Source organism: Quercus lobata, chromosome 12, assembly GCF_001633185.2.
Source record: "Quercus lobata isolate SW786 chromosome 12, ValleyOak3.0 Primary Assembly, whole genome shotgun sequence".
Taxonomy (NCBI): domain Eukaryota; kingdom Viridiplantae; phylum Streptophyta; class Magnoliopsida; order Fagales; family Fagaceae; genus Quercus; species Quercus lobata.
This window is the reverse complement of record NC_044915.1, coordinates 36,713,329-36,729,752: the sequence shown is the minus strand read 5'-3', so window position 1 is coordinate 36,729,752 and position 16,424 is coordinate 36,713,329. Positions and strand designations below refer to the sequence as shown.

The 16,424-nt window shown below is 35.7% G+C and overlaps 3 protein-coding genes across 6 annotated transcripts; 1 reads left to right on the top strand and 2 right to left on the bottom strand.

Moving 5' to 3' along the window:
• Positions 1 to 237: 237 nt before the first annotated feature.
• LOC115971062 (carbon catabolite repressor protein 4 homolog 2-like) lies at positions 238 to 8,887 on the top strand. 4 transcript variants are annotated; one of them, XM_031090742.1, is made up of 11 exons: positions 238 to 714; positions 1,567 to 2,248; positions 2,383 to 2,472; positions 4,555 to 4,644; positions 4,730 to 4,816; positions 4,930 to 5,010; positions 5,091 to 5,144; positions 5,871 to 5,962; positions 6,507 to 6,615; positions 6,857 to 6,995; positions 8,452 to 8,552. In XM_031090742.1, the coding sequence occupies exons 1-11, from the start codon at positions 539 to 541 to the stop codon at positions 8,457 to 8,459; spliced, it is 1,608 nt and encodes a 535-aa protein (XP_030946602.1). In that variant the 5' UTR covers positions 238 to 538; the 3' UTR covers positions 8,460 to 8,552. The 4 variants fall into 4 exon arrangements, with proteins under 4 accessions (XP_030946602.1, XP_030946603.1, XP_030946600.1 ...); XM_031090740.1 differs by lacking the exon at positions 8,452 to 8,552 and adding an exon at positions 8,563 to 8,887 and having other exon boundaries at positions 239 to 714; XM_031090741.1 differs by lacking the exons at positions 4,555 to 4,644; positions 8,452 to 8,552 and adding an exon at positions 8,563 to 8,887 and having other exon boundaries at positions 239 to 714.
• Positions 8,888 to 9,015: 128 nt separating this feature from the next.
• LOC115970603 lies at positions 9,016 to 10,164 on the bottom strand. Its single transcript, XM_031090211.1, has 3 exons — positions 10,111 to 10,164; positions 9,853 to 9,993; positions 9,016 to 9,327 (listed from the first exon to the last, which is right to left on the bottom strand). The coding sequence occupies exons 1-3, from the start codon at positions 10,162 to 10,164 to the stop codon at positions 9,016 to 9,018; spliced, it is 507 nt and encodes a 168-aa protein (XP_030946071.1).
• A 3,775-nt stretch (positions 10,165 to 13,939) lies between these two features.
• On the bottom strand, positions 13,940 to 15,774 carry LOC115971064. Its single transcript, XM_031090744.1, has 2 exons — positions 14,768 to 15,774; positions 13,940 to 14,593 (listed from the first exon to the last, which is right to left on the bottom strand). Exons 1-2 carry the CDS (start codon positions 14,978 to 14,980, stop codon positions 14,156 to 14,158), a joined length of 651 nt encoding a protein of 216 aa, XP_030946604.1. The 5' UTR covers positions 14,981 to 15,774; the 3' UTR covers positions 13,940 to 14,155.
• Between the last annotated feature and the right edge of the window lie 650 nt (positions 15,775 to 16,424).

Here is a 16,424-nt window from a genome sequence, read left to right as displayed (position 1 = left end):
GCTTTTTCTCCCATTAATTGAAGTTTTTATTAATGTAGGATCCGCATAGGCAAGCCTTAACAAGCACGTTGCCTATTTTTTAATATCATGGTCAAAGTCCTATTTGGACCGAAAAGGCCCGCCAAATAAAACAAAATAAACAAAATAATGCTGGTGAATTTAATATTTTTGCCACCACCACCACTTTTGAAGACTAAAATCAAATCCTAGATAACAATCAATCCCAAGGGTATTTAATTACAGACACCGCCAAATTCTGCTCCAATTTTCAGTAGCCTTCATAGTTAGTTCACTCACTTACCACTTTGCAAAAGCAAAAAGCCCTTTCCCTCTTTCAAACTCTCTCAAAACGAAACGCCTTTTTAACACAAACCCAAAAACTCCTCTGCCTTCTTCCTTCAAAACCTTCAAACCCATTTGCCAAGAAACCATCCAATCCTCCCTCTCCCACTCTTTCTCTTGCCAAAGTAGTAGTAATCACTAACAAAGCTTGTTAGTTAGCTTGAATTCTTTAGCGCTCAAAATCGAAAAAAAAAAAATGGATCTCGAAGAAGACCAAGACTCCAACACTTTGCAATGGGAAGTGACAGTGACATTGTCGTCCAACCAACCCGTCATCGGCTCCGAAATCTTTACCACTGAAACCAAACTTGTCAATTCATATCATACAATTGGCTCTCTCCCACCGCCACCACATTCTTTCGTTTACACCTGGTTCCTCCTCTTCTCTTGTTCCAATTTTATCTTCTTCTTTCGATCTTTTCCTCCTTTGTTTTCTTTATCTCTTATAATTTCATTAAAAACCATGTGCTTATATGTTTACATGTTCCTGTATGCGTAACTCTCTGTTTGGTTTCGGAGACAAAAAAAAAAAGGAAGTGAAATATTGAAAGACTAGTAAGCGGTATTAGACAGACTTGAGTGGATTCTTGAAATTAAATGGACCATCAACACTTTCTGTTTGTTTTGGATTTTTTTGTTAGTTTGTTTGTTTGTCTGTTTTTGTTTAGTTCCATTGCCTGTAAGATGGTTCAATCTCTTAGACATTGAGTTCTGTTTGGTAATTGAGAAAACTTTGACAACAAACCAAAATGAAAATTTGGGCTGTCCCCATTTTTGGTTCTGTATGGATATTGTCCTCAAATCAGTAAAGTGTGAAAAATGGACTTTCTTTATCATCATTCTCTCATTTCTATCTTTAATTTCTGGAATTGCGGTATAGTGTTTGTCAATGCTATCAATTGGATTTTAGTATGGATGGAAGCAACAAAAAAAAAAAAAAAACTGTAACAAATTCAGTGTTAAGTTTCATGGAGTGCAACCAATCATTGCTTCATTTTTCAGTGTTAAATAACATTCTTTTCCTCGCACCAAAAGGTTCCTTTGAAGGTAGTGCTTTTTGTGCGTGTGTTCAAACGCATGTGTTGACACTGAAGTTTTTGTGTTAAAAGATGGTACACTAGCATTGGTTTTTAGTTCATTAGTTGAATGATACATGGTGGTCTTTGAATTATAGTAACTAGTGAGTGCCAAAACTTAACTTTTTAAAATCTTACATATGTATAGGTATCGACATAGCATTCCTTGTTCTGTACACCGTCATAAATTGGCTACTGTTCAGTGCACCTCTTGCGCAAAATTGAATGCATCAATTGAGAAAAGCTACCATTGCTCTTCAAAGTGCTTCTCGGATGCATGGAATAAACATAAGAAATATCATCATTGGGCAGCTAATGCTGCTAGAAATAATTCAACTGGCAATCAGCAAGATGTTAAGAAACTCAGGAGTTCTGGCTCTTGGCCAAACTTAATTGATGGCTCAGTACTTGATGAGAATTCAGTAATGGTGGAAGAAGATAACTTATGGATTAAGGTGGGCTCCTTGAATACTTATGTACCCACACTGTATGATTGTGATTTTAGATTGAGGCTCCATTCTGCAGCTGTAGACTCTTCACTGGGTACTCGTTTGTCTCTAGATAATATTGTAGTGACTGATCCTGTGATTAAACCTTCTCATCCTCCTCGAAAAATGATCCGTCTGCAGAACACTTTGAACTTGAATCTTAAAGCCCAATCTTCTAATGATGTAGTTTTTAGTGTGCTGTCCTATAATATCCTTGCTGATTCGTTGTCAATTAATGCTCTCGGTTACTGCCCAAAATGGGCTCTTGCATGGGAATACCGTCAAGAGAATTTGCTCGAAGAGATCATTAAATATGATGCAGATATACTTTGTCTTCAGGAGGTAATTTTTTTTTAACCTGTGTATCTGCATATGTTTTCTGGAATATTTAATATGAAAAATGAATCTAGTGTGCCTGGTAAGCTGGTAGTGTACTGCCTTTTTTTCTTTATATATTGTTCCTTGTTTATGTGCAGGTACAGTGTGACCATTTTGAAAATTTCTTTGAGCCTGAGCTGAAAAAACTTGGATACTCAGTTATGTACAAGAAAAAAACTGGAGCCGGGGTATGGTTGAAATCTGACTTGATTACATTCATTCATTTGTGGAGGACATTTGTACTAAACATAAATCTGTTGGAAGGTTGGATGAGTTATAATCTGAAGAAGAGGTCTGTTTGGGTGTTGTTAAAATGATTAATTTGTGGCAACTTTGAAATAGCAACCCAATTATCTGTCTAAATTTGGGAGCATACATACTTGTATATGTGCCATACATGTTTCTAGAAAATAAGTAGTTCATTTCACATAAAACTGGTTTTTTCTTAACATCCATATATTAGCTATATGTCAGAGACAAAGAACAGAGGCTAGCTCTGTTTCTTTTTAGTTGATGAGGGAGCTTGTTTATGCACTGATACAAATTGAAGAACTGTAACCATAAGTTGACAATTTGCAGATACAATTCTCATCAATTACATTCATAAAATCAACAAAAATATATGTGTGTGTATCTATCTATCTATCTATTATTTGTAGAAGAGCTATAAGTAGAGCTTTGAAATTTGGAAAGTTTGACAAAATTTAACTTGTTAGGGCAAGATTGGAGGACAGTTGCCTGAAGAAGTGCTTCTTGAACCCTATTGATTTCTTTGCTTCACATTGTAATTTTGTTGAACAGTATCCAGTGTTGTAGCAGCATGACTTTCTTGTCATGATTCGTAGATTGATAGTTACTAATGCTTATAGTTTGTGTTTTCTTTCTGTTAATAAAATTGTTAATTACTTGAAAACTTTTCAAGCTGACATTTCTTTTTTCTTATCAATAGAATTCACCATAAGAAATCTTACCCCCGAATTGATATCAGATATATTTAGTTTATATTATTACAGATATTTTCATTAGTAACTTGTTCTTTGTAATGATCTGATCTTAGGTATATTTAACACATGGAAATTGCTATTTGACAAACCTAACTAAACAACAGTTTAATATTTTAACAAGAAATGTTAAACCCCTATCTACCCTATCTTGACCTAACCAAGTCATAAGTTTAGCTACTTTCAGTTAATTATGATCTTGCTTTCATTTATCCAAACTGTGGCTTAACTGTACATGTATGACAATTAATTCTTGGATTTAGAATTATAGAAGCATAATATATATATATATATATATATTTTTTTTTTTAAGTTTATAAAGTAATAATTCATTGAAAAGTGCGGAAAGCGGGGAAACCCAGCTATATATACAAGAGAAACACTGGAAATTTTTTTTATAGAAAATCTAAGAAATCAAGCAGCAAAGTAAAAGCAAAGCAATCAGTTGCAGCCATCTAGTCCAAAAGCAATAGCTTGAAATTATACAGTGAAAAAACTTGATCCTCAAAGATTCAAAAGTGTGGGCATTTGTCTCTCACCTTAAGCACCACATGAGGTTGGAATGGAGTGAGTAGTAAGTGATCATGGGTGAAAGAAATTTAATGAAATTCAGCCCTTGCTGAGAAATGGCAAGGAATTCTATCCTTAATCAATTCCAAGGCTGAACTCTAAAAAGATTATGAACAATTCACTTTGATTGCATTGATGATTAGTTGTTAGAAGTTTCTTCTCATTGATGGACATTTGACTTCCCAAACAGTATGCTCTTCTAAAGAATAAGTATGGTGGTGCACATTGTAGCATAGTTGCATTTTATGTAAATTTCTGGTTTGTTTTCTTTAAATATAAATTTTGAACAGCCTAATTTGCTTCCCCCCCCCCCCCCCCCCCCCCCCCCCCCCCCAAAAAAAAAAAAAAAAAACACCACATAAAGATTTTATGTTTAGATATATTTAAATGTCAGTATACCATTTTTTTTTATCATTTGAAAAAATAAAATTTACTTACATGGTTGCAATATATGGAGATGGAACTTATCCTGGGCTTTTTATGTTTCAATATTTTTGACACCCATCCATGCTTGCATTATCTCCTCTATATCCATAATAAATGTTTCATAGATCAAGTCACAGAACATAAAATTCATTAATGTTTTTTTATATGGTCGCTCAAATTGAATAATGATAAAATTCCTTATTTTTCATTACATTTAGCCACACATCTCTCCAAGTGTATCAGGAAAATCAAAATATTAGATTTATCTTGCAGCTTTTTACGGCCGAATCTGAAAAATCAACAAATCATGGGTGTGCAACATTTTACCATAGTAAGCTGTTCAAAGAAATTATGAAATATGAGGTGATAAAACTGTGATCTGTGTAAATAAAATATGGTATTTAACTATTTATGAAAGGGCTTAATGACTCTGAAATGTTTATTGTAGCTTGAGTTTGATAAAGAGGCATCATCAGTGGTTAACGCTTTGGAGCCTAAAATCAGATTCAAAGGCAGCCATCGCCTTACATCAAAGGTGTTAATTTCTTATGTAGTCTTCACTGTGCTCTATCTTCTTAAATCTCTTGTTTCTACATAATCTGTTCCTTTTGTCACAGGTTTTTTTTTTTCTTTTTTTGGGTTTTGCAGGACAATGTTGCACTAGTTGTTGTATTAGAATCACTACAAAATGGCAGTAACAGGGATGCCTTTCAATCTAGAATATGCGTGGTACTGTATGTTTTTCATCTCCAACAGCTTTGATTTGCTAATTCTGGGAATGCTGATGCACTCATGCCTTTTATCACCAGGCAAACACCCACATACATTGGAGTAAAGGTCATGAAGATGTAACATTATTTCAGGTACCATTTAATATTGTTAGATTATGCCTCCAATTCCTAATTTAAATGGTTTAGGCTTCATTGGTGTGGAAAAAAAGGAAAATAAAATTTTCCTTATTGAAGAAGTAATTAATTTGGTATTCCATTTCAATCAAGAATTAGAATTGGCGCTTTATAAATAGGCATCGTTGCAATAGTTTGGTGGCTTTTGCCAAGGGTCCTCCCACATGGAGAGAGGAGAAGAATTTTTAAAGAACATGAGTGGGTTTCTTTAAAGAGTAGTTTAGTAGATTTTTCGGTTTTCGGGTTGAATGATATCCATGTCCGTGTGTTGAGATTTTGTTTCTTTTATTAGTGTGAGAGAATTATTGAGGTTTTGGGATTGAATTTGTGTGTGAGGTTTGTCAATTATTTTGTATTTGTGAGAGGTTTTATTTATGTTTGTGAGGTTTGTGAGTGGTGTTTTTGTGAGTGTGTGAGTTTGGTTTGTGAGGTTTGGTTAAGTGTGGTTGTAATCCATAAACTTGAAAGTGGATTTCGATTGGCATTACCCGTGGTTGTAGTTTTGGAGTTAACCAAACCACGTTAAACATTGTTATCTTGCATTGGAGTTTTATTTTTGTTTGTGTGAAAAATGCTTCTGCTAACCCCAAATCACAAAAAAAAAAATGTAAATCTCTTCCTTGTATACATTTTGATTAGAAAAAAACCATATTGATTTGACTGTTTCTTCTTTTATGACATAAGGTTGCACACCTTGTGAATGGACTTGAGAAAATTGCCCAATCACAACAAATTCCTCTAATAATTTGTGGGGATTACAACTCTCGTCCTGGAAGGTAAGTATTTTGTTACTGGCAAAGTGGCTCACAATGAAAAGACTTTGAAGTTGCTTATGAGCAACATTATTATTATTATTTTTAAAAATGGAAGAAAATTTGTGTTCCCCCTATACTATTTTTAGACCTTGTTGGTCTTTGTTTTAAACGATCAAGGGATTATTATCTACTTTGATTTGCCCATCATGATTTAATTTCCTTGGACATTGATTTTCCTTCATTTGATGACTCTAATAAATGGTAAAAATGACAACAATGAAGAAAATATATGATATGAAATCATATTTACTTTGATTTTGGAGCTTTTCTGCCTAACAAATGAATCCTTTTTTTTTTAAGAATAATATTCTACATTTTTTCTTCTTCTTTTTTTTTTGGGGGGGGGGGGGGGGGGTGGTGGGCATAGCCAGCCCTAGAATATATCAATTCTCAGTCCCAAAAGTTTAAGCTAATATGTTGTGTCAAGATCACAAACAGATACACTAAGATTGACATCAATGACATGGGCAGAAGATGAAATTGATTAATTTATTCAACATTGCAGTGATCCTCATAACTTTGTAGTCAAGGGCAGCGTTGATTGTATTTTTGAGAAGGCAAATGATCCATTGGGTATATATCAGTATCTCAAACTCCATCATTCACTGTCCCTGGTATGGCAATTGTTTTGCTTTTGATTTTTTTGGGATATTATAAATGCCCTTGCTATTTTTGGATTATATTCATTGTTTCTTGACAATTAATATGCTGGTGGATGGTGTGTTTGTTGGTATTTTGTAGTCTTGCCATTTCAATGTTATTATTGCTGTTATCTGCATGCTGTGAATACTATACTATTGTCAGTATATTGTTATTACTGGATTAAGTATTAATCCCTGAAAATTTCTATTCCAGGTTAGTGCATATTCATCTTTCTTACATTCAGATGGGGTTGAGGAACAACGGAGGAAGATGAATAGCCAAACCAGTGAGCCTGCGTTTACCTACTTCTCGGATAAATTCTTCGGCACCTTAGATTACATATTCTACACAGGTATTCCGGATGTGATTTGTTACCTTACATCATTTTTAGTAGCTACTAAGAGTCCAGCCTGTTAATAATTTGGTTTGCATTTAAGACAATTTCCATCTCATTGGAATATCTATATTTTTAAATAATCTGATTCATTGATGACAACTTCCTTCTCGTTGAACATTTATATTTCTCTAGTAATTAGGATTTAGGAAACCTAATACAATACTAATGAAAGAACATTTGCAATTTGTGCTCTCTAATTACAAGAAGCGAGGTTTCTAAAAGATGGCTTAGAGAATGACATAGGATGAAACCAAAAAGCTCACAAAAGCCAAACCCCAACTACACCTAAAGATCTCTCCCTCAATTAACCAAGGATACAACATAGGAAAAAAACCAAATAGAGGACTCAAAGTCCTAAACCAAATAGGATACATGTTTATTAATCTGCCCACACAAGAAAATGAAATAGGATACACTGTTATTAAGCTTGGCTATGTGGTATTCCTGATACACTCAAATAGGAAAGTCCACCGACTTGTAACCAAAGTCAAGCCACGTCACCAAATCTCCACCTTGGCTTGAATTTGATTAAAACTTGCAAATGAAACTCTATGCAAAATGAAATCCTTCAGCGCCTCCAACAAAGCCCTAAGGGCTATCTTTGATTGCAAACCCCAATAAAATCCAAATGATGCTTGAATTTGTGGAAGGTAGTGTTTTGTCTCCCTATTGAATACTAATGTAGGGTTTACATGTCGTTTCTCTAAACCAAATGAAATTTTTATAGCCAAAAATTTGCCTATATGGATGATTTTAGTATCTCGTCTAGATTTCTTGGTGACATTTTTACCATGTTTTGTACATTTTTTGCATGTGATTGATATGCAATCAAACCTATTGCTTGGGATGCAACGACTGCTAAACAAAATAAAAGTATTGCATTCCGTTTATATAGTATATAATCATTGAAATGAGTCTTATCATGTGGCTGTATTGGGGCCCGTTTAGATATCAAAAACAAATTTAACTAATTATCTCCTGAGTGATTCTGAAGATTACTTCTCTTCAAAGAAGAATCTGTGCTTTTCATATCTTAACTGATCATCTTCCCATGCCATCAAATGTTTTAATGCTTAGTTTTGAATATAAGGAATGGCCACTAAGCACCTGTTTTCCTATGTATGGGATATTGAATCTTTTGCAACGTTGGAAATGCAAAAGAGAGACTGACATCCTCTAAATATTCTCAACTTTGTTTTAGTTTGAACCTGTTCATTGCAAATTTTTAGACTAATTACTCTACACCTCAAGGGGCCTTGACCTTGAAATCATATATTTTAGCATCTAAACAGACTTAATTTATTCCAGCTTAAATTCTCTTTCTTTTTTATGGTTGCAATGATTTTTATTTTTTATTTTACTTTGTGGGGAGATATCCTTGACCTTCAGTTCATGTACCTTCTTTCTTTAGGTGTCTAAATAGAAAAGGGCCTCTTAATTACTGGAATTTGAACTATTTGTAAGTATGTTTAATTTTGTTCCATGCTTATTTTGCTACTAACCAGATGATGCTTCCCATCAGATAACAGTTTGATTGTTGAAAGTTTGTTGGAGCTTGTTGACCGTGAAAGCATTGATGGTAATGGTATTCCATCACCTGCTTGGCCGTCAGACCATATTGCCCTGATTGCAAGTTTCAAATTACGGCCGCCTTCCCACCAGGGACTGAGCCCACCACCTTTTCCTCTAAACCCTTGGCACTTAGCAACACTTAACTGAAGGAAGAGTGGGAGAAGTGAAGAGTGTGAGCAGAGAGGAGCAATAGGAGGAAATGAGAAAGGGAGAGAAAAGAAAAAAGAAAAGAAAAATGAAGTTATTTAAATAATCTAACCATTGTAAACACAAAATAAAATAAGGACAAAATTTAATTACAAAATTGGTTGTAGCTTAAGGTTGCAACCTTACTCAATATCTTTTTATTAGAGGTGAATTTTGAGAATTCCGCCATTGGATTACATATTCTCATATCTTTCTATTAGCTGCTTCTATATATCACCTGTGCTATAGTCTTGTCTCTGCCCATATAGCCACCAGAACCTTCCCCATGCAGCTCCCTAATTATCTGCTTCTTCAATGAACTTTTGGGGATGCATAATCGATTATCCTGAAAGAGGAAACCATCTTGGATATATATACTATTGACAGCAATATGAGTTTGTAGACACTTCCCCCAAATATCACCAAAATCCTCATTATTCTCATATAGCTCTTTGAGGTAATCAAATCTTACAACTTCAGTATGTAGTGTGGTCAACAAAGATGCTCGCCTATTGAGCGCATCTACCACCTTAATCGTGACAGTAGACTTGTGTTTTAATGTGAAATGGAAGTGATGTATATAAGCTACTTACCGAGCATGCATCTAGTTAATGCTAGCTTGACTGATGTGCTTCAATGCTTGATGATCTGTATATAATACAAACTCCTTTTGAATCAAGTAGTGCTCCTAATGCTTAAGAGTTCATACTACAACAAAGAACTCCAATTCATAGACTAACCATTGACTTCGTGCTTCACAAACTTTCTCAATGAAAAATGCTACCGGTTTGTTGTCTTGTGAAAGAACAACGCCTATCCCAACCACAGATGCATCACACTCTACTTGAAACACCTTATCAAAGTTGGGCAATGCCAAAACTGGAACGGTTGCTCAACTTCTCCTTGATCAAGGCAAAACTCTATTCTGCCTCCTTTTTCCATGAAAACCTCTCTTCTTCAAACACTCAGTAATTAGGGCTACTATATTACTGAAATCTTGAACAAACCTTCGATAGAATGTTGCCAGCCCATGGAAGCTCCGCACATCACTCACTGTCTTTAGGGTTGGCCATTCTCTAACTGCATGGACCTTGTCTCCATCAACATGAATCTCATACACACTAACCACATAGCCTAAGAACAGTAACTTATCAATCAAGAAGCTGCACTTCAAGTAGATATACAATTCATTGGCCTGCAACAACGTCAATACTTTTTGCACATAATTATAGTAGGATGCTTCTGTCTTACTGTAAATCAGGATATCGTCAAAATAAACTATCACAAACTTCCCAATAAATGGTTTCAATACCTGATTCATAAGCCTCATGAAAGTGCTGGAAGTGTTGGACAGTCCAGAAGGCATTACCATCCATTCATGCAATCCCTCATTTGTTTTGAATGCTGTCTTCCACTCATCTCCAGGTCAAATTCGAATCTGGTGATACCCACTCTTGAGATCTAGCTTGGTGTAACACTTGGATCCACTCAACCAAACATATCATCTAGCCGGGGAATAGGGAATCAATACCTGACTGTGATCTTGTTGATGGCTCGACTATCCACACACATACCCTCATCCACCTACCCCTGTAGAATCTCACCCTCTTAAGGATTCATCTTGTAGTGCGACAGATTTGTAGACTAGCTTTAAGAACTAGATCAATGCAATGCTAGATGTCGCGCATTGGTGGTAAACCTGCAGGCAGCTCCTTTGGAAAAAGCTCCTTAAACTCCTTGGTCAATGGTTGAATTGTCTCAGGTGTCTCAGCAACCTTCTTCGGCACTCCATTTGTCACCACTACTGTATAAACTTGTTTCATCTCCTTACACTCTTTGTCAAACTCATCCTCATTGTTGACTATGAAAAGAGATGGCTTTCCCTCTACTTTAGAAGCTTTGGGTACACTGCTATCCTTAATAGGACCAAGGACAATTTTTTTGTCATTCTTAAAGAACACATATACATTATCCTTATACCTATAAGTAGCATCTATATCATACTGCCAAGGTCAACCCAATATTAAATGACATGCATCCATTTCAACAACTTCACAAACTACTTCATCTACATAGCATTTACCCATAGAGAAAGTAACACGACATTGTTGAGTAACAAGAGTTTTCGTACCTTTCTTGATCCAACCTATTTTGTAAGGAGATGAATGCTTTTCTGTCTTCAATTCTAGCTTGATAACCAAACTCTTAGATGCGATATTCTCCACACTACCGCTGTTAATGATCAAATCACAGACTGTTCTACTGATAGTGCAACGCGTTTGAAAGATCTCATTTTGCTGATCATTGTAATCCAGCCTTGGTGTGAGCAACAACCTTTGAATCACTAAGGATCTCCCTAATGGCACGTATTTTTCATCATCTTGGACCTCATTAAGGTCATAGGCATATGAATCAGCATCATTATACACGTCTTCTCCTTCCTGTTCACCTTTTGTCTCGCCCTCTTCAACCACCACCAGATTCACTGCGGCTCATTTAGGACAAGTACTAGATTGATGTCCTGGTTCTCCACACCTATGGCATTTATTCCCAATTGGCTTAGCATAGGGTTAGTGTTCATTGACGACTGTACGACGAAACCTACTACTGCCACTGTGAACTGGTTGACACCACTACTCTCCCTAACCATGGGTTGTGATCATGGTGTAAACATGGGTTGTTTACCTTTGTTAGCAGTGGAACTAAATGACTCCGAATTGCAATTGGAAAACTTCGAACCTACCCTGAGATGCTGATATTCTATTTTCTTAGCTAAGGTTACAGCCTCATTTAAAGTATATAGGGTTTGTAAGGATATCTAATCTCGGATGGACACTCGTAGCCCATGTGCAAATCTAGATATTTGTTGATCTCTAGTCTCCTCCAACTCATTGCGGTTTGCTAACCTCTCAAACTCCTCCATGTACTCATTAACTGTTCAGTTACCATGCCTACAATCTTGGTACTGTCTGAATAACTCCTACTGGTAATCTGGTGGTAAGAATCGGTTTGCTATTAATCTCTTCATCCTCCTCCGTGATTGTATCAAAAAATTTCTCTCACGGGTACGGTTTAACTGAACACGATCCTACCAGGCAGATGCTCATCCCTTCAACTTGTATGCCACCAAACACACTTGTTTATATTATGGAGTACCCATAAAATCGAAAAACTTCTCAACCTCACTGACCCAATCCAGATACTCTTCAATGGGGACATTACCATTAAAGGATGGTAACTCTACTTTCATATGATAGTCCCTCTACTCCTGATAATCTTAGCCATTATCCCTTGCAGGACCACAATGATTCCCAATGACTCCTTTTGCATACTCTTCGTCCTCACTGTTCTCTTCATTGTAATCTTGCTGCCTATTCCGATTTGGACCATGATGGGAAGGGCCACGCGCTTGGTTATCACGTCGCTCCTCGTCATCACGATTAGGGTTTCGAGTAAGTAGGGTGGCAAGCGCTTCTTGAATTCGGTTCAGATTCTCTTGGGTTGAATCATTAACTGTTGATTTTCATCACGAAAATCAAGGAACTCAACCCTAGTGAGGACTGTGTTGTCGACATCGTTGGTGCCGTTGTTGTTGTGGTGGTCACTGTCTCGCTGGTTAGCCATCAGACCAGGATATGTCAAGGCTCTGATACTAACTAACATCGTGAAAGCATGAAAAAAGTACACACGATACTCTCTTGATTGAACAGAAACTAAACTATTAGTTTCTAGGTAATAAACCTCGAATCCACGAGGGGTTCCTTAAATCCACAAGGTGATAAAACTAGAATCCAACAGAGAATAAAATTGACAAAAGTCTATGTTTATTGATAATAGTCTAATTTGCCTCTCATGGCTACAAAACATATAAATACTGAGAAAAACATCTAAAATCTTAATTCGCACTAATTACATGATTAGGTAACAAAATACAGAAATTTATCAAAAATGGCAAAGTTGAGTTAAATGTAAAATCATAAACTAATGACATTAAGGGTCGTCTCAAAACAAGCGGGACTTTATTTTAACTTTTGAGTAAAAAGTTATTAAGGAAACAAAAATTACTATAAATAGAAAAATTGCAATTTTTGGGGCCTAAACGTAGGAATTCGCTATTTTCAGGGGGTACCACGACTATTGTTCAAAAGGCCATTTCACTTTAGCCTGCCAAATTTCATGCAATTCTGACTCCGATGCTCATGATTTCTACTAGTGTCTTTTTGCCTTGCACGATGATTTTAGGTGCACATGAGAGTCTAGAGAGGTCATGGTGGTTTGTTCTACATCACTAGCTTACCCTTACAACACAATATAAGCACTAATTGAGAAGTGTTTATTACACACACCTTAATACGCACATTTTTTAGTTGTGTAAAAGTGTGTGCATTAAGCTCTGTGCAATAATATTTATCCTTATTCATAAATTGCGCGATGGAATATTTACACAACTATATTTTCTAGATAGGTGCGCTATTTTCGGGCAACACTATGAGAGTTTGAGGGACCAACTTATTGTGTTTTTAGATATATTTATATACAAAGAGTTTCCATGCATCAGTCTTCTCAAAAAAAAAAAAAAAAGTTTCATGCATCAGATAAATAATAATACGGGAAATGCTAACGAGTGCCCTTAGAGTATTGGTTAACAATCCATTTTAAGAAAGTTTTGGCATCACTTTTATGGGAAATGAAAAAAGCTATCAAAATATTAATTGTTTTTTTTTTTTCCATAAAAATTTTTTTTAACTGAATTGTTAATCAATGCTTTAAAGACACTCGTTAGCATGACCCATTAATAATTATGACTCATGGACTTGCCATTAAAATTTCATCTGTCCCTGAATGAAAGCATCCAAGCTACACTATTCACCAACTTCCAACTGGAAGCATATCCCGATATCCACTACAATTTATTACTGCGGCTTTATAAATTTCAGTCATCTACTTTTAAATTATATGAATACAATATGGTATCTATATAAGAAATGTGATATAACACATAATGTGATCTTTGTAACATTTATGTGAATCTAAGGCAGGTTGAGGGTATATTCTTATTCTTGAGAACTAATTCAACTAATATACATATATCATCGTAAGCAGAGTCTCAAGATGCCTAGCTAATATGTGCATTAGACAAATTTAGGAGGATAAAACACTTGGTATATATGCACTATTTATATTAGTTATACCCTCTCAGTCTCTCCTCATTTGGAGCAGTCATTTCTTTTTCCTAGAGGTGGAAAAACTAAAGCCTAACAAGATACTTCAATTTGCTTTTAAAGACAAATATGTAGTTGTAACATAAGTTTGGAGCGGATGCCAAATCCTAAGGTAAACTAGGCTTAGTTTTTCAACTAGAACAAGAGGGTACACCTTCTCTTGAATAGGGTCGGAGGGCTATGATCTGGTGGGTGCATGAATTTGCAGTTAGGGCATGCAGGAGAGGACTTGCAAAGCATGACCAACATGTGACACTTTGTGCACACAGTTGCTACCATCTCTTGGTGATCCCCTTCAAATGCCAACCACGATGGACAACTTGTTAACCCTCCCAATTTTTTCTTTGGTGTGCTGGATTCCACGAATAGATCACCTGAACCAAGTGCAGGACTACCTGAACTATGCTTGGTGAAATTGTCTTCCACATGGCTCTTTCTGAGTGACCTGCATGGTAGGTTCAGCCTGAGGTCTAAGCTCATATGATCATCAGGACTCGCTGGTTCAGGACTCTTCCTTGGATCTTTTGATGTTCTCTTATGGGTCCTCGAATTGTAAAAGTGTATCTGACCTGACTGCATAATACAAAGAATGACAAAAATTTCATAAATTAGAACTATATGCTGTACGTGTACTATATTAATTTGCCTTGAGCACACTTGTACAAGTTTTGACATCATATAACATATTGGACCAGGAGTATCTTACAATATATTAATCAAATATCAATGAACATGTGTAGGGTATACCTGAACATCAAGGCATCGTTGCCACTCCGAAGGTAATGGAGTCTCTAGGTGTTGCTCGATATCAAATATAGACTTTGTGCCTTCAGCTTTTGATCTCTTCTCAAAAATTTGTTCTGTTTGTGACTCTTCCAACTTTCTCTTCTTTGATGAATTCTCAAACTCTGGGATTTCCTTTCTTCGATCTGGAGAAAGGGGTGGTTGCAAAGAAACCATAGCTGCAATTCAAAGATCTCTCTCTCTCTCTCTTAGAAAGAGTGATGAAATTGTGTAAATGTTTTTTGTGGTTATATAGGCTGTGTTCAACTATATCTGCAAGCGAGAATCTAATAGGAGCAAACTTTGAATGTAGGACTAATAAGTTGGCTCTTGTTCAATTACATAGCTCCAAGCCCACCTATGCATGACGTACATGCTTCTAATTAAGTTGGCTCTTCTTCAATTACTATACACAGCTCCAAGCCTGCCCTTAAAGCCAAGGACGTGAAATCCAAACCAACTTGAAAGTAAGCTCCTTTTCATCCAGGTCAAACACTCAGCCTCATGCTTTTACTAAACTGCGATACCTGATTTTGATGCCTCCCAAAGTACGCAATAATAGGCCGGTACCCCCAACGTTAGTGATATCAATGTGATTTTGGAGACATGAGAGAACATACTAGTACATATAACTGATATAAGGTAAGCCAAGCCAAAAGTCGAAAAGCCAAGTTTTCGTTTAATGAGAGGCGGTGAGAGGAGTTAGAATAGGTTCATTAAATGTGGTGAGTCTATATACAGTTGAAGGACTAGAATGCTATGGATCTTTAATATAGACAATAACTCCAACTTCCACAGTTTGGTCACTCAAAGAACTAGAACTTTTAAAGCTCCCAACACCCCCCTTCAGCCATTTAAAACGAAACTACATTCATGGATGACCTATATTAATCACTCCAAGAACTAGCCTATAAAAGCTTTCAATACTCCCAGCTATTCAATCAACCCAGGTACCAGTCCCATGAGTTAAGTTTGTTTATGGTTGGTCTAAGACTCTAAGGGGAACATTAATTGTTCAATTATCCCACTTGGAAGCGCGTTAGTGTCCATCTCTTTCTTAATTGCCCTGTGCGCTTAGGCGTCACCCCATCTCCATACACATTTTTCACACACCATAATATTCAATTATCCACTCCAATGCAAGATTTTTAAAAGGAAAAAAAGGGTTTTGTTGACTAGTTACCTTAAGATTTTTTTTTTCTTTTACATTCAACAAAAAATGATTTTTTAATAATAAAATGAAACTATGCACAAATATCAAGAACATACATATACAATAATCATGTTGAATTTGTGCACGTGAATTATTAATAATTGTAAAACAAAAAGAAAAAAAATTGAAAAAGATGCATTTAGCTTATAATTGAATTTTTTTTTTTTTTTTTATATACAAAATAAAATTTTACTCTAGCCTAATCTAAGTATATATGTGTGTGAATCTCCCTCTTGAAAACTTGAACCTTGACCTTTGTTACCCACACCCCATAAGCACTTATACTTATGGTTATAATTGAATATTTAATATTCTTTTATTAAGGCCATATTTTAATTATGTATTAATTCTTATCAAAATGTGAGAAAAATCTCCTAAGAATGCAAAAATGGTTATTTTTTAGAGCAT